General features: G+C 35.0%; 3 protein-coding genes across 4 annotated transcripts; 2 read left to right on the top strand and 1 right to left on the bottom strand.

Moving 5' to 3' along the window:
- The first annotated feature begins 274 nt into the window (after positions 1 to 274).
- On the top strand, positions 275 to 10,336 carry LOC110670462 (histone-lysine N-methyltransferase ATX3). 2 transcript variants are annotated; one of them, XM_058152480.1, is made up of 23 exons: positions 275 to 1,841; positions 1,968 to 2,023; positions 2,111 to 2,306; positions 2,759 to 2,881; positions 2,978 to 3,046; positions 3,146 to 3,214; positions 3,318 to 3,409; positions 3,529 to 3,621; positions 3,936 to 4,071; positions 4,939 to 5,011; positions 5,131 to 5,230; positions 5,357 to 5,481; positions 5,970 to 6,115; positions 6,412 to 6,516; positions 6,727 to 6,791; positions 6,925 to 7,141; positions 7,341 to 7,427; positions 7,573 to 7,629; positions 7,713 to 7,802; positions 8,312 to 8,398; positions 8,999 to 9,073; positions 9,817 to 9,917; positions 10,040 to 10,336. In XM_058152480.1, exons 1-23 carry the CDS (start codon positions 954 to 956, stop codon positions 10,128 to 10,130), a joined length of 3,141 nt encoding a protein of 1,046 aa, XP_058008463.1. In that variant the 5' UTR covers positions 275 to 953; the 3' UTR covers positions 10,131 to 10,336. The 2 variants fall into 2 exon arrangements, with proteins under 2 accessions (XP_058008463.1, XP_058008464.1); XM_058152481.1 differs by having other exon boundaries at positions 295 to 1,841; positions 8,336 to 8,398.
- Positions 10,337 to 10,447: 111 nt separating this feature from the next.
- LOC110670464 (probable F-box protein At5g36000) lies at positions 10,448 to 15,055 on the top strand. The gene is made up of 8 exons (XM_021832522.2): positions 10,448 to 11,016; positions 11,962 to 12,161; positions 12,539 to 12,583; positions 13,102 to 13,266; positions 13,391 to 13,438; positions 13,872 to 14,042; positions 14,527 to 14,634; positions 14,820 to 15,055. The coding sequence occupies exons 1-8, from the start codon at positions 10,925 to 10,927 to the stop codon at positions 14,900 to 14,902; spliced, it is 912 nt and encodes a 303-aa protein (XP_021688214.2). The 5' UTR covers positions 10,448 to 10,924; the 3' UTR covers positions 14,903 to 15,055.
- A 4,013-nt stretch (positions 15,056 to 19,068) lies between these two features.
- LOC110670463 (uncharacterized) lies at positions 19,069 to 21,720 on the bottom strand. The gene is made up of 3 exons (XM_021832521.2): positions 20,995 to 21,720; positions 19,970 to 20,549; positions 19,069 to 19,431 (listed from the first exon to the last, which is right to left on the bottom strand). The coding sequence occupies exons 1-3, from the start codon at positions 21,630 to 21,632 to the stop codon at positions 19,285 to 19,287; spliced, it is 1,365 nt and encodes a 454-aa protein (XP_021688213.2). The 5' UTR covers positions 21,633 to 21,720; the 3' UTR covers positions 19,069 to 19,284.
- Between the last annotated feature and the right edge of the window lie 96 nt (positions 21,721 to 21,816).

The raw sequence follows: 21,816 nt of genomic DNA, 5'->3' as shown, positions 1-21,816 counted from the left end.
TTAATCTTTTTTTAATTAATTTAATTTGAATAATTTCTCTTTTATTTTAATAATAATTTTTGAATTTAATTTATGATATAATTATTTTAAGAGAAAAATTCTTTGATTCTTTTCATACATTAGGTAATTTATGTAATTATTTTATTTAAAATATAATAAAATTATTCTATTTAAAAAAAATGTTTAAAATTTATTGATATCATCTGTCAAATAAATTAAATGATTAATTTGAAATTAAAATATTTTAATGCAAAAGGCCTATGAGTCATCGCTTACCTCATGCCCACCCTTTCCAAGGTTTTTTGCCTTGGCGCTTTTCCAAATCAATTTTTATTCCCTTCCTCTCTTTTCAATTTCCATCCCCTGGATATTTGGAGCCAAGCCCCGCCACCGCTGCCTCTAGTTAAATAACATTTGTTATACATATATTAGTATGTGTTTAAATTTTTAACCGGTTCTTTATTCGTTATTTTTTTTGTATTAGGATTCTTTATTCGATGTTAGTTTGCAAACCTGAAACCTTGAGTCCTGCGCAGCTCAAGTTTGTTTCCCCGCAATCCTCCATTGGATTTGGTTCTCCAGTGGATTTGTTTTTAGGGGGTTTCCCAGACCCAATTGGTTTTCGCTCTCTCGCACTATAAATTCGAAGAGTGGAAGCACAAGTTTTGTTTGTTCGTTTGTTTTCTTATTCCGAATAAGAAAAATTGAAACTTGCGAATTTTACAGGTTTCCGTTTCTCTGATTGCTTCAATTAGGGTTTCGCATCGAAGTTTAGGGTTTATACATAGTCACCGACCCAAGCAGGGGTCGTGTCACAGGATCTTTTTATTCAATTTTGAAGTGTATATAATCAGAATCTTAAAAGTTCGATTCAAACTTTTGCTATCTGATCTGAAATTAGGGTTTGGCTCGTTGGGTGTTGAGGAAATTCATTGCAAGCGAATGCTTGGAGGATGACTTTAAAAAAGAAAAAAACTATGAAAGTCGAAATGCCTAATCTGAAGCGGTGTAAGATGGGAGATCCTTGCAGTGAATACGAGGACGACTGCGAGTGTTTGCTGATCCCAAAGAAACGAAAAACCAACGGATACGATTCATGTTCAATTGGAATGTGCAGTGAAGTTGATGATTTTAGCAGTGGTTCCGGTTCTTGCGTCGGCGAGAGATCCTATTGCGCTAGTGAGGTACAATCCGACTCAAAGAAATGGAAGAATCGGAGCATAGAGAGGTCTAGGCCGCCAGTATTGAGAACTTCGCGGGGGCGAGTCCAGGTGCTTCCGTCGAGGTTTAATGACTCGATTATTTATATGTCAAAGAATGGGCAATGCAGACCTGATGACACTGATTCGAGCTTTGAGGATGATGAATTTTTAGAAGATAGAGAGGATTTTGATCTTAAGAGATGTAAATATAGTAAAACGGAATTTGTAAAGGATAAGTTTGGATTTAGGAGTTCTAATTCCTATCCTTTTTGTAAACCGGAAGGAAATAGGGAAGTAGGCACTGCAGGGTTCAAGAGTTTTGGTTATAAAAACTGTTATGCAAATAATTTGAGGTCGCATAGTTCATTGATAGACAGTGAGGAGTATGCTTCCAGATTTGGATATACGAGTTTGGATAAATTGAGAAGAGAAGGTGCTGGGAAGAGAAAGGATGTTTACAAGCCGGAAGACTTTGCTTTGGGAGATTTAGTTTGGGCAAAATGTGGCAAGAGATATCCATGGTGGCCTGCCATTGTGATCAATCCCACATTGCAAGCTCCTGAAGCTGTTCTCAGTTGTTGTATTCGCGGCGCTCTTTGTGTGATGTTTTATGGGTATTCTAAAAGCGGAACACGAAGGGTATTCTCTCTCTCTCTCTCTCTCTCTCTCTCTCTCTCTTTTGGTTTTTACTTTTAAAAATTCACGAAGGGTATTGCGTTATTTATGGTATTCAAAATTCAAATTTGAGCTAATTGTGATGGGCAGGACTATGCCTGGGTGAAACAAGGGATGATATTTCCTTTTGCGGAATTCATGGATAGGTATGTTGACTATCACTGTGAGTTGGTAACTTGGTATTATTACATTTTTATTGAGTAATAAGCTTGATTGATTTTTCGTTTTTTCAGATTTCAGGGTCAGGCCCAATTGCACAATTGCAAGATGAGTGACTTTCAGATGGCATTAGAAGAGGCAATTTTAGCTGAAAGTGGTTTCCTGGACACTAGGAGTGGTGCTGGACATAGTGCACATCCAGAAACTCACCACAGTGGGTTCCAAGAGGCCTGTAGTTCCAGTCAAGATGGAGACAATGCTCAATACCAGGCAAGTTTCTTAAGAAACCTTTTTCTCACATTTTTTTCCTACTTTTGATTATTGGGATTCAGGAGTTTTATGCAGCAATGGGTAACTTTGTTGCATGTCAAATTGATGTATAGAAAAAAAAATTCAATTTATTATTGAAGATGCTTATTCCTAGCCTGATTTTGCCCATCCATTTATGTAAAAATATTGGGTTATGTATACATGAGGTCATGTGATCTGAGGTCTAGATTAGGAATTTTAATTTATTGTTTTAGGTACAAGTTGATTGGAAAAGACTGGTTCCATCAGTTATGAAATATGCATGCACATTCTTGTCACTGTAAATCATTTTTTCTTGCAGCAGTTCTTCCCAGGATTGGATTATGACTTCTTTTTGATAAGTTAACTTTTTCAGTTCAAGATGCTTATATATGGTTGTTCAGTCATTGAATTTCATTCAGTAAATTGTCCAGGATGCATGTTACAAGGATATGAGGCGTTGTGGCGGTTGTAACCTAATCTTGCCCTGCAAAACTATCAAGAAAAGGAAGGCGTCAATATTGCAAACAGAGCTTATATGTAAACATTGCGCTAAGGTTCATAAGAAATGTCTCACATTGGATTTTTTATTCTTTTATTTATTTATTTTTGTATTTTCTATTTTAAAGTACTTGCTTTAATCTCTATTGCAGTTAAGAAAATCAAAACAATGTTGTGGCATATGCAACAAGATTTGGCACCATTCAGATGGTGGGAACTGGGTGGGATTATTTGTACTTTCAATTAGGTTTGAGGTTGCTCTCTTCATAAAGCAGTAGAATGATTTGATAGACCGATTAACTGAAAGTTTTCTGGATTAGGTATGTTGCGATGGTTGTAATGTTTGGGTGCATGCTGAGTGTGTCAATATTTCCCACAAACTATTCAAGGTGTGTCTACACATGATATTTACAAGCCTGCATTCTGTTTTCTGTTTTGTGAATTGCTACAATTGATGGAAAATGGAGGCTAACTGATTTTTTATGGTTGAAGAATCTGGCAAAAAATGAATATTATTGTCCTGATTGCAAAGTAAAGTTTCAATTCACACCATCGGCTTTAGAAAGGAGGATGCCACCAGCCAAGTACATTTCAGATTTTTTCAGCCATATCTATTTGTTTATTTAACATAGTAGATTTACTGAAGATTAATTTTCCTCTTTCTCCTTGGAGTTTTTAATTTTGATAATATGATTTTAATTAGGTCTAAAGTAAACAATGGACAAGCTATGCCACCTGATGAAGTAACTGTGGTGTGCAATGGGATGGAAGGAACATATATTCCAAGACTTCATTTGTAAGCATTGAAACTTTATTAAATAATATGCATGCGATAAATGAATCGTTATGTTCTCTCTTGATACACCTTCAATCCCAACCCCAACCCTCTTCAAGTATCAATGCAAATTTCTCTGTATTCATTAGACAGATATAATTTATTTTGAAAGGGCAAATTTAGGTATTATCAGCATATCTAATTCAGTTGTTGCTATTGGGCAATGCTACTTGATTGATTGTGTTTATATGGAAAAGAAAGTTCTACATGAACTCTTTTCGGCACAATTATACCATTTATAAATTTCCTTATATGTCTTTTCTATTTGTTTATAGAATTGTGTGCAAGTGTGGTTCATGTGGGCCACGGAAGCAAACACCCAGTGAATGGGAAAGGCACACCGGGTGCAGAGCTAAAAAGTGGAAGTGCAGTGTGAAAGTGAAGGATACAATGTTACCGTTGGAAAAATGGGTTTGTGTTGGCTATTTCATTTAATGTATTATTGCATTTTGTGTTATGATTGGCATTCAGAATTGTTGCTTATTTTTTGTTCTAATGTTACTAAGCTCTTTGAGTAGTGCATTGGTTAGTACAAATGCTCATTCTAAGCTGAAGACAATAAATGGCATTAATTATTTTAGATTTATGGTCCTGAATTTCTGTGAACACATTCTAATTGGCTGCTGCTGAAGGCTGATGCAAAATTTAACCTCATTTAGTTATTTTTTGCAAGAGTATATAAAAATAACAAGAAGAAAAGCAAAATGGAGAATTGAATATTTGCTTGATGTTTCCGTCAAATTCTTTGACTGATATTGGTATAAAAACCTAATTGTGATCCTTGTGGTGTTTGTTCTTAACTTATAATGAAGGTCCTTTAACGTTCTATTTGCAAATTTACAATGTAAAAAGAAAGGCATTAGCCATCAGAGAGTTAACCAGTTTAATGATGCATGTTATGACTAAAAGCTTATGGTAGTAAGCAAATTGTTTTGGCTTTGCTCAATCCTCAAACTCCCTTTTATCTTCTGGCAATGTAGACTTTTAGTGAGTGCTGCCATTAATCAGACTCTTTTGTGGTTTGAGAAATATTTAATTGAGTTTATTGACATAAGGCTGATATATTTGGTGTGATGCTATTAGTTCATTAGTCTGAACTTTCCTGAGCATAGTTTTGTGACTCTAGTATGTTCCATTGCTCTTAACTTTTAGCAAACACATTTATGACTGTTAAAATGATTTTCCAGTCTTTTTATCTTTATTTTTCTTCTTTTTTAAAATTGATGCATGTCTGTGCGCTTCCTATGCAATTTTATATTGACAATAAAGATGCTGCAGATTGCCGAATATAATGCACATGATGTATATCCTGTGAAATTAGATAAGCTGAGGCTATGTTCTTTCCTGCAGGGTAACTATTTACTTCCTTGAACTTGTTGGGAGCTTTAAATTTTCCTCTTTTTCTTTTTTCCAGTGTTTTTAATCAATGAAAAGGTGAATGATAGGATTTTACTTATTTCATTTGAACAGAAAAGTATGAGCCTGTGTATGCAAAATGGACAACAGAAAGATGTGCTGTTTGTAGATGGGTTGAAGACTGGGATGTTAACAAAATTATAATCTGCAACAGGTAGTTCTGTCATTCTTTGGTTCCTCTTGTTTTATTTGTCTTATATCTCTGGTCATGTGCTGGTGCAAGTATAGTCCCTATTTATATACTTAACTATATTTACCTGAAAGACTCTTTTATGTTCAGGTGTCAAATTGCTGTCCACCAAGAATGCTATGGAGCAAGGAACATTGAAGATCTTACTTCATGGGTGTGCAGAGCATGTGAAACTCCTGATATTGAGAGGGAGTGCTGTCTTTGTCCCCTAAAAGGCATGATTTAGATTAATGCTTTAAGAGATCTTAGTAATTTTGTCTTTTAGATTTTTGTGATCAAGTTGCTAAGCTTTTTTAGTAGCTCCAAAGTGTAAGATTTACTCCAACTTTTTCCCTCCGTTAAAGGAAAGGAAGAAGAAAAAGGATTGGAAAAAAAAAAGAAAGCAGATATTAGCATGGTTCAGAAAAATAATTTATTGGCTTACTTTTTTGAACTAGTATACAATAGCTGGTCCCCCTATGAGAATGCGATCTAAAATCTAGCTTTTCTCCTCCAGTGCCACATATCAAATGATTCCTTTTGGTTTTTGCCCTTTTGCTGCTTCAATGCAAGTGTGATGATGGCTTTCTCAATCTTGATGAAATATCCTAAGCATTTGTTTGTGAAGTAGTTCTTCCATTTATAAATTGGACTGCATTCTATTGGTACTGTGTTCTTATATGTGGAAGCTGGTTTTTCTTATATGTGCAAGAAACTTTTCCAGGAGGTGCGTTAAAGCCAAGTGATATTGAGATGCTGTGGGTTCATGTCACATGTGCCTGGTTTCGACCTGAAGTTGGTTTCTTAAATCATGAAAAAATGGAACCTGCCACTGGAATCCTTAGAATTCCATCAACTACATTTTTGAAGGTATGTTACGGTTATTCAATGCAAAGTATTGTTACCTTGCTTAAGAACAAGAATTATGTTTCTCATTCTACAGTGTCCTACTCCTACAGTAAACATCTAGATGTACTAGGATTCTGATTTTCATAAAGCAGACCCATCTCCTAATTGTTGGGAATATGGTCTAAAGTATGGTATTTAGGCATGTTTCGGTTTTGTTTTTTTCCTTGTTAATTGATACTCATTAACTTGATAAGGAGGTTATACAAATCGACTGTGCCTGTGATCTAAATGATTTTCTTTAACTGCATGTATTGCAGAATTGTGTTATCTGCAATCAGACTCACGGTTCCTGCATCCAGTGTTGCAAGTGTGCCACCTATTTTCATGCAATGTGTGCATCAAGAGCAGGATATTACATGGAGGTAAGTTAAAAAAAAAAACTTGTGAGAACTCTTTTGCACAGAATGGTGGTAGCTAGTATTTCACACTTTTTTTTTGTTTGTTTTGTAGTGCCATCTGCATTGCATATAACACATGATTCATTTTTCGTATTGTTGTAAGTTTATATAATGTGTATTTTCTTAAATCATTTTTGTCTAGTAGACCATTATTTAACTTATTTCATTCATCAGTTGCACTGCGTGGAGAAGAATGGGATCCAAGTTATAAAGAAGTTAGTATACTGTGCTGTTCACAGGTTAGAATTTGTGCCCCATCCATTATTTGCTATCATTTTTCTCTCAGTCTTTTTCCATTAGATTGAAATTAGTCCTCCCAGGTGCACTTTATTTATTGATTTGTATCTTTTGGCTTCCTTGGTTTTGGTTCAGGACACCAAGTCCAGATTCTGTAGTAGTTGTACGTACTGCTTCAGGGGTTTTTGATGCCAGAAGCTTGCTTCAGAATCAGAACCAGAATGAATGTTTCAGTGGTTCAAGGTTGGTTTCATCTAGGGGAATGGAACTTCCTGAACCCTGTACCTCAGAGACTAACAAGGAGCCTCTCTCTGCTGCCAGATGCTGTGCTTTTAAAAGATCATACAATAAGGTGAATATTTTATATTTAGTAATGTGAACATTTTATATTCAGTAATCTATGTACTAATTTCTATGCCATCTGTAATGATTGCGACTTGGTCTTTGGTGGGGCTGAGCCAAAAGTTTCTTATGGTTAGCTTGCTACTATCAATGTGACATGATCAATTTGATTTCTTTGTCATCTTATTAGTCTTATTCCTGTTTGCCAGAGGGCTGAAAAGGAGCCAATATTCCACCTACTGATGGGACCAAGACATCATTCTTTAGATGAAATAAGTAGCTTGAGCACCTATAAGGTAATATTCTTATCTTCCTTAGTTTTAAAAATTTTGTGCCTTTAAATATTATTTGAAAGTTGAAAAAAAAAAAAGAAGAGAAAATGCTCTGATTTTTGAATGGGTCAGCCAATTATTTCTTTCCTTTTATGTTATATTCTTACAGGAAATGGAAGGTTCCACTGTCTTCTCTTCATTTAAGGAACGGCTCTACCATTTGCAAGTAAATTGCCTTTCTTCTCGCTAGATGGTTGTTCTTAGTTGCTTTAATTGTCATATCTAATTGTTGTGTACTTGTGCCTTCAGAAAACTGAAAGTCATCGAGTTTGTTTTGGTAAATCTGGCATACATGGATGGGGCCTATTTGCATGCCGAAACATTCAAGAGGGAGAAATGGTACTTGATTTTTTTTATTTTATTTTTATTCTTAATTCTCTTTTAAGTTTTCTGGACTGGACTTCTAGTGGCAATTTTTATTAGACGTTTGTTCTATTTGGTTCCTTGGAAGTAGTGCTATTTAGATGCTAGGTGCACTCCCTTCCCCCTCTTTCGCCCCACCACCACACCCCCCCTAAAGTCATCGAGTTTGTTTTGGTAAATCTGGCATACATGGATGGGGCCTATTTGCATGCCGAAACATTCAAGAGGGAGAAATGGTACTTGATTTTTTTTATTTTATTTTTATTCTTAATTCTCTTTTAAGTTTTCTGGACTGGACTTCTAGTGGCAATTTTTATTAGACGTTTGTTCTATTTGGTTCCTTGGAAGTAGTGCTATTTAGATGCTAGGTGCACTCCCTTCCCCCTATTTCCCCCCCCCACCCCACCACACCCCCCCCCCCCCCCACCCCCAAACCAAAATCCCATTTTGTTCTTTGTTTGAATAAATGACATGTCTTTCTTCAGATCATTGAGTATCGTGGTGAGCAGGTGAGGCGGAGTGTTGCAGATCTTAGGGAGGCACAATACCGTTTACAAGGCAAAGATTGCTATGTGAGTTTCTTGCTCTTTTAGGTGTCTGCGCGAGCATATATATTTCTTGCCATAGTTTGTACTATTTTTCATATCTAGAATATGAACATGCCAATCTGTCACCAACATTGTACATGTATCCTGAAGAAGAGTTTTTGATATATAGTACTGGTTAGTGTTGGAATAAAAAAATCCCACATCAGTAGGAAACTAAAATATGCAAGGCTATAAAATAGAACCCTGCAAAAGTTAAAATGGCTTAGCCATTTTGACAACTAAAGCTAGAGTTCAACATTATGAAGGCCCAATATAATCAGCAGCTCACACTCTCCAAAAAGTCCATGTGGAGCAAAGCCAACAATTAGTTTAGGCAGGAGAGATGCCACCTTTGTTTCTTCTGCCCTTTTCGTTGCAATTATACCAGTACCACTGTTTGGAACCATCAAACAGTTGAACAAAATGTAAATGGGAGCAAACTATTTCTATATGGCTTGTGCTTGGAGATTCCTAGCTTTTTAATCTATTCTGCTCCATGCCTGACTGCTTTTAGGCAGGTCCATTTCTTATGGTTGCTGCTATTTGTGAATTTTGTAAAATGTTGATTCTTAATGTTCAATGCAGCTGTTTAAGATCAGTGAGGAAGTAGTTATTGATGCCACCAATAAGGGGAATATAGCACGCATGATCAATCATTCGGTAAGATCGTCATACGAGAAAAATTTTCATCTGTGTTTGTGATTGAAAATATCTTTTCTTCTGGCTTTTGCAAAAGGACACTTTCACCGTTCACTTTTTTATTGATCATACTTGTATTATCTATGATAATCCACAGTAATTAGTTGGATACTTATGGATTGACTGGGGTCCCGTGAAGACCATTGGTCTAAACACTAGGGATTTAGGTGTCATTTTCTTAGCTAGCTTAGCTGCCTATGGTGGACCCTGAATCACAATCCTTAGTTTTGTGGCCAGTTGTTCTATATGATCCAGAAAAGGAAAACAAATTGTAGTCAAATTGGCCTTGGGTTCTGATGAACTTAGTATGTGAAATTTGTTCATTGATGATATTTTCTTCTATACTAGGCATGTTTACACTTAGATTATGTTTGGTAGGATATGACATAACTTTTTTTTTTTTTTGGGCCTTTTGAAATGGTAGGACGTAACAAACTTGTAATGCAATTGCAATTGCATTACATGACTATCTACTTTGGTTGCATGAAAAAAATTTGTACTGATGTAATTACCATTGCTTTGGTTAATGTAATGCACATTACATAATATATATAAATATATATAATCATGATCACTTTATTTAATTACTTATTTTTACTTCAACTACATATTTGATTGCATTTTATTCAACTACATCTATCAAAACTAGCTCTAGTTATGCTATCACTTGTATTCTAATGGCAAGTGCCTGTCTCTTATTGTAGTGTATGCCCAACTGCTATGCAAGGATAATGAGTGTTGGCGATGTGGAGAACCGTATAGTTCTTATTGCTAAAACCAATGTCTCTGGAGGGGATGAGCTAACGTATGGTTTAAAGCCTCAATTTCCCTGTGCAACTAAATTAACTTAGTTATTGAATTTACTAATTCTGCAATATTTAGTTGGGCTTTGTTGAGGTGTAATTAGGTTTAATTTATGCTTCACAGGTATGATTACTTGTTTGATCCAGATGAGCATGATGAATTGAAGGTCCCTTGTCTATGCGGAGCGCCCAACTGTAGGAAGTTCATGAATTAGGTTGCACATCCTGTATATCTTATTGCGTCTCCATCAAAGCACCAGATCCATCTCCTAACCCATGAGGAAACCTCATTTTTTTAAAAGAAACCAATTTTGAATAGATTTTTCTTTTCTTTTTCTTCGTTTCCTCCATTCTGATAATCCTGATAGCCATGTAATCTTTTTAAAAGGTGCAATAAAATGTAAATTCGATTTCTCCTTCATTCTCACTTTTATTATTATTATGGTGATGATTTTCATTCAAGCATCCCAATCCTGTAGTCTAAATTCTAAAATTTGCGGAGCTTATATCTCTAAATGCTTGCTTTTAAAAAGAACAGACGCGTGTCAATATGCTATTGCTATGTTCCGATCAGAGTCGAATTCGTTCTTCCTCTTCCATTGAGTTGGCGACTGCGCTGGTGCCTTCCGGCTTTAGGGTACAAAAGCTTTGGGGGCTGGTTGGAATTATGACGGCCTTTTTTCTCTAATGCTTGATTCATAACTGGGCCTAGAGCCCTGCTTTAAATGCTTATTTTTGGCCTATTAATGACATGATTATCTTTGGGCGGGGGGAGGAAAAAAAATCATCCGTTTGGCAAGATGAAGAAAAGTCCATCTTTAAGGAGGTCCATAAAACAGATCCAATTTTATTATTCTTTTCCAAAAATATGAATAAATAAAAGAAAGAAAAGTTTGTTTATTCATTTTTGAATCTGAGTAGTTCGCGCGTCTATAAATAGCCCAGAGGTGTAGTGTAGCGTAGCTTGCGTTAATTGAAGTTGATTCAAGTAAGTTCACAGCAAGAGAAAATGGGGAAGCGATTGAGAAGAGGCAGGTCCATTTGCAGTTGTAAATCTCCTCGTCCAAGCTATCACGCCAATCCTCGCTGCTCTTTCAACTGGTTTCTCTCTCTCTCTCTCTCTCTATACACAAATTTCAGTTCTATTAAAACAGCATTTAAACACGAAATTGCTTATGCTTATGCTCATCTCTGCATTGTTTCTCTACATGCATATGTCAATTAGAGTGCTAAACAGTTTTAACAAGAAATGCGAATAAGAATTGTAGTTAGATTTCGGATATTCAATATCAATAATATTCATCTCTGTTTGATTTTTGTGATTATGTTTGAATTTTGAATTTCAGAGTAGATGATCTATCATTTAAGCATTTTATGTTTTATGAGATTACTGAAGATGAACTCTGCTAAGTTAAGGATTTGAATTTGTTGCTTGTTGCTGATCATGTGAAGTTTTGAGTGGATCGGATCATGTGCACGTTGTAGAGTTAAGGCTGTTTTAGAAAACAGTTTTAATTTGGAAACTTGTTTTAGAAAAATAAGTTTTAGCTTCAAAATTACGTTTTCTGTGCATTGATGAACTATGTTTCTGTTAGGATTTGCATTCAGTTCCTTTTCCGCCTTTCGATCACCGAGACAAGGCAAATTCAACTAAGTTTTGAAATTCAGGTCTTCTGTTTTCTTCTTCTCCTTCCTTTATTTTTTTTTTCCTTAAAAAAATTTTAAAAAAAGCGTAAATCATTAAACAGAAAATCTGAAGGTTTGATTTCCTAGTTTCTGAAAATAAGTTTTGAAATTACAATTTCCATCATTTCCTACATTTTTTTCTCAGCTGCCAAATGGATAGATGATGATTAATATCACTTATAGAAATAAATAATTCTGGTTTTCTTGCTTCGATTTAGTTTGAAAACAGCCTGTAAGATCGGCTCCAAAATTAAACGCCGTTAGGTTCTCGTGAACGCAAAACATCGTAATTTGATAGTAAATTTTACTCTCCAATTTTCCATGTTTTCCTTAGTTTTCTTTAATTGTCATTTTAAATAGGTACGAAAAAGATTTGTGGACGGAGATTGCTAAGTCTCTGGACGGGAAATCTCTGGTGAAGCTCGCGGCAACATGCCGATGGTTCCACAGCGTCATAATGGACGACAGCATATGGAGGTTCGCGTGCTTGCGTGATCTTCAGGTCCCGGAGCCAGGGCACGTGGCCTTCAATTGGAATAAGCTCTACGCTTCAGTAGTAGGTAATTATATATAGGAGCATTAATTATTCTACTTCTACATGTACCTTTATGATTTACTACAGCCGCATTAGATTAGTGATTCCCTCCATTGTTTAGTAATTTTTTTTTAATCCCATTTTATTTGTTATTTTAAAAATTAAGTATTAATTTTTTTAATTTAATTTTTTTTTATTATTCCTAATACATTTACCTCTTCTTATCACATTTCTACATTTTAATGGTACTAGAAGAATATTTTAATCAAATACTAATTTTTTTTTTTAAAAAAATAAAGTTATCTAATTATTTTTTTAATTTTTGTATAAAAATCTTAAAAACACTCACGAAGGAAGTACAACTTAAGGATAAATACAATTGATGATGGCTTGTTTTCTCAGATGGCAGTCACTCCTACACGTTTCGCGAGAAGGAGAAGCATTTGGGTGAGTTTCTCTTTAGTTTTGTTGTCTATGAATACTGGCGGGTCTCTCGTAGCTTAAAAGATTAGGATCGCGATTATTAGCTGTTCTATGTTGAATTTACTTCAATAACATCTCGGAAACAAAAGCCGAAAGCCGCATAGCTAAATAGGATAGTGTTCCCAAAAAAATATAGAGTTTGGGCAATGGTCCAGCCAATTTCTCAATCCAAGAATGGGTTAAAGTATAATATAAAAGCTCATATATGGATAAGCTTTTAATTCGACTTCAAAATAAGGTAGTAGATATATTTCCACCTTAATTTAATAACCTACCTAAAGTCTAAACATACCAAGTGAAATTTTAATCATCTGACTACTCATTCAGAAGAGTACTGCTGCCTCTATCAGTTGTGAACTTTCACATGTATGTTAGAGTCCCCAAACATTTTGTTAGTAAAAAAAAAAAAAAGGTCATATAGCCAGTATTTCAGCAGATTTACAATTTTCGTCACCCCATGCTGGCTTTTGTGGGACAATCAGATTGGATGCGAATTGGTGCATTTTACATTGAGTCAAAAGTAGCACTTTTGACTGAGAGACTCAATTTGCCATTGGAAATCAGACAACAAAATGCCACAGAGAAGATGTTCCAATCCTGCGGGGCTTCTGTGCTAAATAACATCAAAACAGGAATTTGGATAGCAGGTAACTTAAATTTGATTCAACAAACCTAGCATGTTATTCTGAGCACATTTTCTTAGGAAATATCTATGGAATGTTATCGTACAACTCGGCTAACATGGTAATACAACATTATCCATGTCTTCAGATCTGCAGCTTGTTCGATGCCCTGTTTGTGAACTCGATAAATGTGATGGTAAGCAATTTATTACTTTCTGGCTGGTCATAAGAGCTGAAGTTATGAACAATCTCAAAATTTTCAACATTGCTTCATCTGCAATGTTTTTATACTTGCACTTCTTGTATTGCTTCCACTTTTCCTTTTTTAGCAAGGCAAGTTTATGATTCAAGGTATTTTGAGACGCATACCAAACTATGAAATTTAGAAAAAAGGGGGTGAGTGGTAATTGTTTTATCTGACATCAACATATATATTCTCTGAACGAATTATAAATATTCTAGCCATTTGGTCTGCGTAAGGCCAAGTTCATTTAAAAGCCAGTTGAACACCAGTATCTTGTTTTTGCACTAAAGAGTGCTAAGCACACAACTGACTGTTTTATTTGTCCCTGGCTTCTTGCGCCGAAAGAGGATAATCAAGCCTGAAGAAAAATTGCTTGCCTATGCAGGAACAATGCAGACATTAGATGTAAGGCATATAGAGCTTTTTCAGTATAAGGGTTTTCAAGATGGGAGCTGGAAGTACGAGTTGATAAGAAATCATAAAGTTGAAAAACCTATGAAAGCAGCGTCTGGGGGCATTTTTGATCTCAAACATCTCAACGACCGTGCATCAGCTGGTATAGTTTGATAGTTTTGATCGTCCATGCCTCACTATATCACTTTCTGCACCTATTTTAAAATTTTACTCCACTAGAACACTGAAAATCTGATGAAGCTGGGAAACCAAAGGCTGTGTGGTGTTAGGAGTATTTTTTTTTTAAGTAAAATTTTTACATGAGAAGTGTTATAGCATAGCATTAATTGCGAGTAAGTGTTATAGTGGGAACCGATTAATGGGATGTAGATAATAAAATATAACCTATTATGACTTATCATATGTAGAATGTCTGGTGACTTGGCATGACCTGATGTTTAACATCCCAGGATTATCTGTGACACTTGTTTCTACTTCTGATTACAATTTCTCGACTCCAATTTTTGGAAATATCAGATAAAACATTACTAAATCTTTGGTTTTTAAAATTATTATTATTATTGTTGTTATTATTATTATTTGAGCTGAGCAAGTAAATGACATGGTCTAAACCAAATAATTGGCAGGCATCTTTAATCTTAAGTTGTGGACAGGAGAACCAGATGATTTTCAACCAAAAGCCATGATAACTTTTCATTCAGTTGCAATCAACACCAACTTACAAGTCAACGACGGTAAACCTATCCTATCCGTATAAGGATTAGATGGCTTCAACTGTTATCACCAATCGCATGTACATTGATTGGGCACCTGAGAGTGTTTGTATTAGATTTTAATCTCCATTGTGAATGAACGCAATTTGTTTAGCTTCTTGTTATTTACTTGTTTCTTTCTATCTTTATCCTTGCTGGTGAAGCAGGACTCCTTACAAAGTACTACATGATGAGAGCTGGACCTGATGGAGAAGTTGTTTCAATTAGAATCTCTCAGCAGCTCCTGTAATCCAGCAAGAATCTATACATCGTTTAACCGAAGTTAGTTTACGTTCACTAAAGAAATTATAAATTCCTTTGCAATGTTGTAATTCTTGTTAAAAAAAAGAAAAATTATATTTCTAGATATACAAGCATCTCCTGCAGTTTCACAATGACAAAACTTCACAAAGATACATGTAAAGAAACAAATTTATGAAAGATTAAGTACATGAAATTGGCGAACTGTGAAGATTTAATATCTCATTTCATTCTTATTTCAATTGACTGTGCATAAATATTGCTACTATATACATAAAGCTCTCGTTTTTATTTTCTGATCTAGAGAGTTGATTGCTTATACATTAGAGGGGGAGAGGGAGTTTATAGGACATCCCGAAGAGAAACATTTCCAACTCCGTATTGTAGTTCTTCCATAGTTGCAGCCATTAAGTTTAACCTGTTTTCTTAGCCTTTGAGATATATTTTGATGATTTAATATTAAGAATTTCCACTTTCAAATAGAAAAGGTGACTTGGACCACCGCACGTGTGCAGTTTGTTTAAGTAGTATAAAAAAAGATATCGATCTCACAAAGAGTTATATTATAAATTAAATTTTTAATGTAAAATGAACTATACTAAAATTATAATTTAAACTAACAAATAAAAGAAATTTGAAAATTCGAAGTTTAAGATTTGAAAATTAATAATAAAAATTAATAAAATGAGATTAAACTAAGCACTCAAAAGTAAAAAAACAAGTAATCTATGAAATTGATGATGCTAAAGTTAAGGATTCATATTCAAGTCAATTTAGAATTTTTTCTAGCTAGCCCAATCTATGAAATTATGGGTTTAAAAGAGACCAATTCTAAAATTATTTGAGATCTCTTTTGAGTGAAATAAAGTACGCATTGATTAATTAAATCCTACCTTTGCGGAGTTTAAAATTTTTCAAGACTTGTTAAAATCTTTAATCAATCTATAAATCCTTCTTAATCCTTAGTCTATTTCTAGATATAAGCTAATTAAATTCAATTTCTTGATTATCTATCATTTTATTTTCTTCTTTTCGGTCCATCAACTAAAGGATTAAAAATATAACTTAATGGGGCCGTTCATTAAGCATGTAAATAAACACATAATAAGTTGTTTAAACCTTATAAATTTTATTAAATTGAAACTAACCTAGCTCAAATCTACAAAAATAATCCAAATATTATATCTCCAATTCCAGAATCTAAGAAAACTATTCACAATCCATGTTCAATACAAGAGATTTTATGTAGAAGAAGAAATAAAATATGAAAAGTAAATTAAAAACTAAAAAACCCAATATTTGGCATGAAGAATCTAATGAAAAAGATGAAAATTCCAAACTTCCAGACTAAAATAGCGTATCTGCTCTTCTTTCTCTCTTTTCCTTTGAAATTTCTTCTTATTCTTTCTCTTATAGCAAAAAGTGATGTAAGAAATCTTAAATACCCTCTAACAAAAACCCTAGATTAGGCTAAAGTTGGTATGAGTTGAGGTCATTGTACATGTGTAATAATTTGCTGCCTTAGCCAATTAGTGTGAAGATGCATAGCTAGAATAGTGCTTGTGCAACATCTTGTGCAGAGTCAAGTCTGGAGAGGATGAGTGAAAATGGATTTGCATGGTCATGCAGGTCCTGTGCACATTTTGGCAAGCTTCAGAGGTTGTCTGTAATACTGCATAAGTAGGTGCATACGTTATATAGGTTTTAGTGAGTCTTTGTAATTTTTTGGTCTATTGTATAAGCAGATGTATAAGCTATGTATAAGGTTGTGCATCTTTCAGTAGATCTCAATTTGTCTTCCGTGATACTGCATAAGTAAATTCATAGGCTGTGCGACATCATGTGTAACTCTCGGCAACTCTCAGCTGTTTTCCAAGCTTTCGCACAGGCAAGTGCACAGGTTATGCATTATTCTGTGCAACTTGCGATAACTCAAAATATTTCTTTTAATTTTTGTACACAAGCTACATAACTTGTGCAACATCTTGTGTAACTTTCAGTAGCCTTCAAATTCAACAATTTTTAAACTTCATTTTTGATATCTTTAGACTTGAAAATCATTCTTCAAATGTACAATTGACTTCTAATCTCTAAAAAACATCATTTTACCAACAAAACAAGAATAAATTTACAAATTAAACTAATATTAACAAATATGAAAAACTAATTAAATAACTAATGGAATTAATTAAAATTAACTAATAAAAAATAAAAAAATAAAAAAATATAAAATCTAACATAAATTACTAAATGAAATGCATATATCAAATGGTCATGTTCTTTTGGCACTCAAAGGCTTCTTTGTCAACACTCACATAATTAGTAGTGGCCTTAGGCTAAACTAAAAGCAATAACCGCTTATAAGCAACTTCCTAACGTAAGAAGCCTACCCTTTCTCCAATCGCCCCTTTTCAACATTATGGAAAACTTGGAAAATCTTCTTTCATGTCTTTCTCCTTTCTATTGTCCATGCCTCAAGATATTGCCCAATCTCCAGTTGCAGCGGGGATGATATCCCTATCCGATTCCCCTTCCGACATGAAGGCCTATTGTGGTTATCCTGGTTCCAATATAAATTTCAATAATCAGAGGCAAACAGTTATGAAATTTCCATATTCTGCAGATTTTCTTGTGCGTAGGATCTACTGTCAGTCACACAACGCATGCAAGTTCATGACTCAGACAATTGCCTTCCTAACCTTCAATCTCTCAGGTTCTTCTTTCGTGGATTACACTTTTCGAAGCTGCCCAAGCCAGTTGGTAGAGTCTTGCTTCACCACAATCGATTGTATTAGAAATTCCACGACCTCAGTTTTAGTTTTAGCTACCTCTTCCATGAGCATTGCTGATTCACTGTCCACATCATGCAGCATTATAACAAACTTGCCAATCCTGTTCCCTAGCCAATTCAATATGATGAAGAATTCTCCGGTTAACTTCACGATGATCTTCGGCTAAAGAACAAGGTAAAATCTTGGATTTTAGAAAGCGTGGCTAAAATTGATACTGATACTAAAATCTTGGACTTTTTTTGTTTTTTTAATCGTTTGCCATAGCGTAAAATTTGAAAAAATAAGAGGAAAAACTGCATAGCGGCTGTTTTTAACTGGGTTATTACTATATTCTTTGGGTAGCCAATAGCAGTTGATGATAGGAGACACATATACCTTCACTAACAATTATACAAAAGGACAATTGTTTTTACGAGCGTAAGAAATACTATTTTGGCCAAATGCAGTTTTTGCTTTATACATTTGCACAAAAAGTCACTTCAAACCATTACGTTTATTTGCAATTCTTCTTATACTTTAGCTTATAAAAGAAAACTTATAAAGAATTTTATAAAAAAAAAATATATAAAAATGTATGCAATTCATGTTTAAAATGTTAAATCGCATATAATTCACGTTCATATATTTATCAATCACAGTAATTAGATAGTTAACATGAATCAAATGTCAAATAGAATGCAATTAAGAATGAAGATGCATTGATAAATAGATATAAATGAACAATTCTTGTCCAATTTACCGAAATTTCACTATGAACGGACCATATCAAATCTCAGAATGTCTGATATAAAAGTATAACAAAAAGTCAAAACGCATGCAAATCATGTCAGCACATTTACCAATCATAGTAGTTAAATAATTATATTTTTATAAAATTTAAATATTAAATAGAATGCAATTAAAAGCATCTTCACCAATCATATCAAACTTCCATGAAATTCAAGTGTTAAATGAAATGTAGCTAAAGATGAAGATGCATGTCAAATGAAATAGTGGAAGCAACTAAAGACGAAAATGCATGGGTGAATGGCTTCTGTTGAACAATTCTTACCCAGTTTGCCGAAATCATCGGACTACTTTGAACCTCAAAGTGTCAGATAAAAAACCAATTCTCGCTTTGTTTCTCCCTCACTCATATTTGGTTGATTTTTTTCTAAATACTTCCACTCTACTTTCCCTCCTGGGATGTTTAAAAAAGTGTAGTCAATCTATAATTTCAAGTGAAAAAAAAAAGAAAAAAAAATTATTGAACCCTTTTAAGTTGGATTTAATACAATTTTAGAAATGCAACACAATCCACCATGACCTTATTCAAGAATGGCTCTAAAGACCAGGAAATAGATACATACCATCCATAGACGTATTCAAGGGAACGAAAATTCCAGAATTGATGCCATAAAATATACATTACAGGCATACGTGGCATAAAAACTATTATATCATAATTCATAAGTTATTTTTTTGAACTGAAGTTCACGACATATTACAAGCACAAGTAAACAGATGGGAGTTTCAAAACTATACATTTGAAGGAAAAAGATTCCTCGACAATTGGTGAGATTACACATGCCACATGGATTCATTTCTTTGCAAGCAGCTTTTTTGGCAGCTTATCCAAAGAAGTAGTTTTTAAAAGGAAAAGCCGGGCAGCACGCTCTTGCATGGTACCTCCACACTTAAGCCCACGAGCCTGTAGTTCATTCTTTAACCTTTCCATGCCGAGAACCTATCACAACAATAAGGTAGGGTACGGCAAAATGTAAAACCATAAGCAATTGATAATGCTGGCTTCATCAATTAATAATGCATCACAACCACAATACTGACAAGTTATTCATATCATGGATTCATGTTCCTAAGGGAAAGCTCCATTAACAAACGCACACAAAATCGTTCTTTCCTTTTTTCATGGATTGCCAAGTGCTAACCTTTCAAATATACTAAAATAAAAACATTGGAGTTATACAAATTTCATGCAGCCCAATGAACAATTCATAGTTGCCTATTCAGCTACTCTCAAGTCCTATTTTTATTTGATTAATGGTACAAAGTCTTGATTCAAATGTTAGTGCGAGTAAAATTTTGCTCATCAACTCATGCCAACCATGATAAAGAACCAAATCCATTATTAGTCAAAATTGGCTACCTCAGCTGATCTGACAAATGCATTTTTCCATGACACCCATATATAATTCAAACATAGGGTAAATAATGAAATGATAATTACAAATTAAATAAAACATGAGAAATTAAACCTAGCATACCTCCATCTCAGCTGCTGAATTGAAATCATCAAAATTTAGTGGCTTCTCAAGATCAGTGTCCATTGCTTCTCCCTTATATTTAGAATTTAAGTTAGATACAGCTTCAGCAGTAACTGGCCTGCTTTCAATGCCATCCCCACTTGCTGGACTTGAAACATGTAGAGGTTCAGAATGAGGTCCAACGTTATCCTGCTTTTCAGCCTTAACTGCATCAATTACAGAAATCTCAGCAGTCTCCAAGCAAGTTACACCAGCACTCTGTACTACAGGTTCCTCATGAACCTCTGCTTCAGCCAATCCATCCGCTTCACTAGGAACAATTTCTTCTTGAGGGCTAGATTTCAAATTTTGCTCCACAGTAGAATCTCTTCCTGCATCAGAACCACTCTCACATAAGGCATCACCAGAGCATTCTCTATCTAGTTTCCCACCAGTAACTGAATCTGAACTCCTTTCAGCATCCTTATTCAAATCTGAATGATTTCCATTATTTAGAACAATAGACTTCTCATTTTCCTCATCACTACTATCCTCATCCATATCTTCGCTGTCACTTTCACCCAATTTTTTCTTCCCCATCCTAAGAAAAACAAATTCAATAATAAGAAAACTAATCCCTAACACCCAAGCGAAAAAGGGATGATTGATAATAATAATAATAATAATAATAATAATAATAATAATAATAATAATAATAATAATAAAAAATCAGTTCAAGTCAAACGATATTGAAATAAATAGTCAAAGCAGATCATATTCATTTAAAGCACAAAAGTGAAACAAATTATACACAAGCAAGCAATTTTCATTACCTACTCCTTCCCAAATTTTCAAACTCAAACCACATGAATAAGTACCCGTTTCCCTTCTTTCTTCAGGGCCTCGATGACCAAAACGATAATCAAATAATTAAGTGAATGTGAAATCAATCTTCAACGCCAACCAAGAATGTCAAAAGATTCAAAACAGACAATCAATAAGCATATCTAAACATGAATCAAAAACCTAAAAGACAAGACACTTACCAAATCTTCAACCTCTTGGCTTCCAATCCTTCCTTTGGCACCTTCCCCTTCCCCTTCCGCTTCCCGTTCCCATTCCCATTCCCACACGCCTCTCGCACGGCCTCCTCAACCTCCGCTGCACACTTGGCGGATTCTTTCCTATACTTCTCTACATATTTCTCCGCCTCTCCATCCCCAGCCCCCTTCTTCCCTTTCTTCACCTTCTTTTTAATAAATTCCTCTGCAATCTTCTCCAATCTCCTTTCTTCCTCCTCTGCTTTCCACTCCTCCAACCTCTTCTCGGCGTTCACGTGACGCAGCCTCCTCCCACTCATGTCGCGACACGCGTCGAAGTTGTTGGACTTCTTTTGACCGGCTTTGGTCGCGGCTCCTCGCAGAAGCGAGCCAAACCCGCCCTTGCCGCCAAGGAGGCGGAGCAAGAGGTGGACAGTGCATTCAGGACTGGAGATTACGGAACGGTCACGGAGTTGTGTCCCGCTGTAGATAAGGCGCTGCGAGCAAGTGGGTATTTTGGTGATCTCGAAGATCCGTTGCTTGATGGCAAGCCCTTCAATTTGCGGGGCTGTGAATCTAAGGATTGCTGTTTTGCCATCTAGAAGCTTGACGAATATCTGGAAGACGTTACTGCAATCCTCCATTTTCGTTTTTAGAGAATCCAAGCTTTCCCTCTGCGGAAAAAAGAGCAATCGGATCGATTGGATTGGAGAGCCAAAGTGCTAAATCATAAGAATTAGGGGCTTATAGAGCCCTAATGTCTTGTCGGTTCTTGACCGACCGTACACTATTGGGCCGTTATTGGGCTTTGAATTTTTTAGTGTAATA

This window comes from Hevea brasiliensis, chromosome 9 (assembly GCF_030052815.1).
Source record: "Hevea brasiliensis isolate MT/VB/25A 57/8 chromosome 9, ASM3005281v1, whole genome shotgun sequence".
Classification (NCBI taxonomy): domain Eukaryota; kingdom Viridiplantae; phylum Streptophyta; class Magnoliopsida; order Malpighiales; family Euphorbiaceae; genus Hevea; species Hevea brasiliensis.
This window is presented reverse-complemented; position numbering and strand designations above follow the sequence as displayed.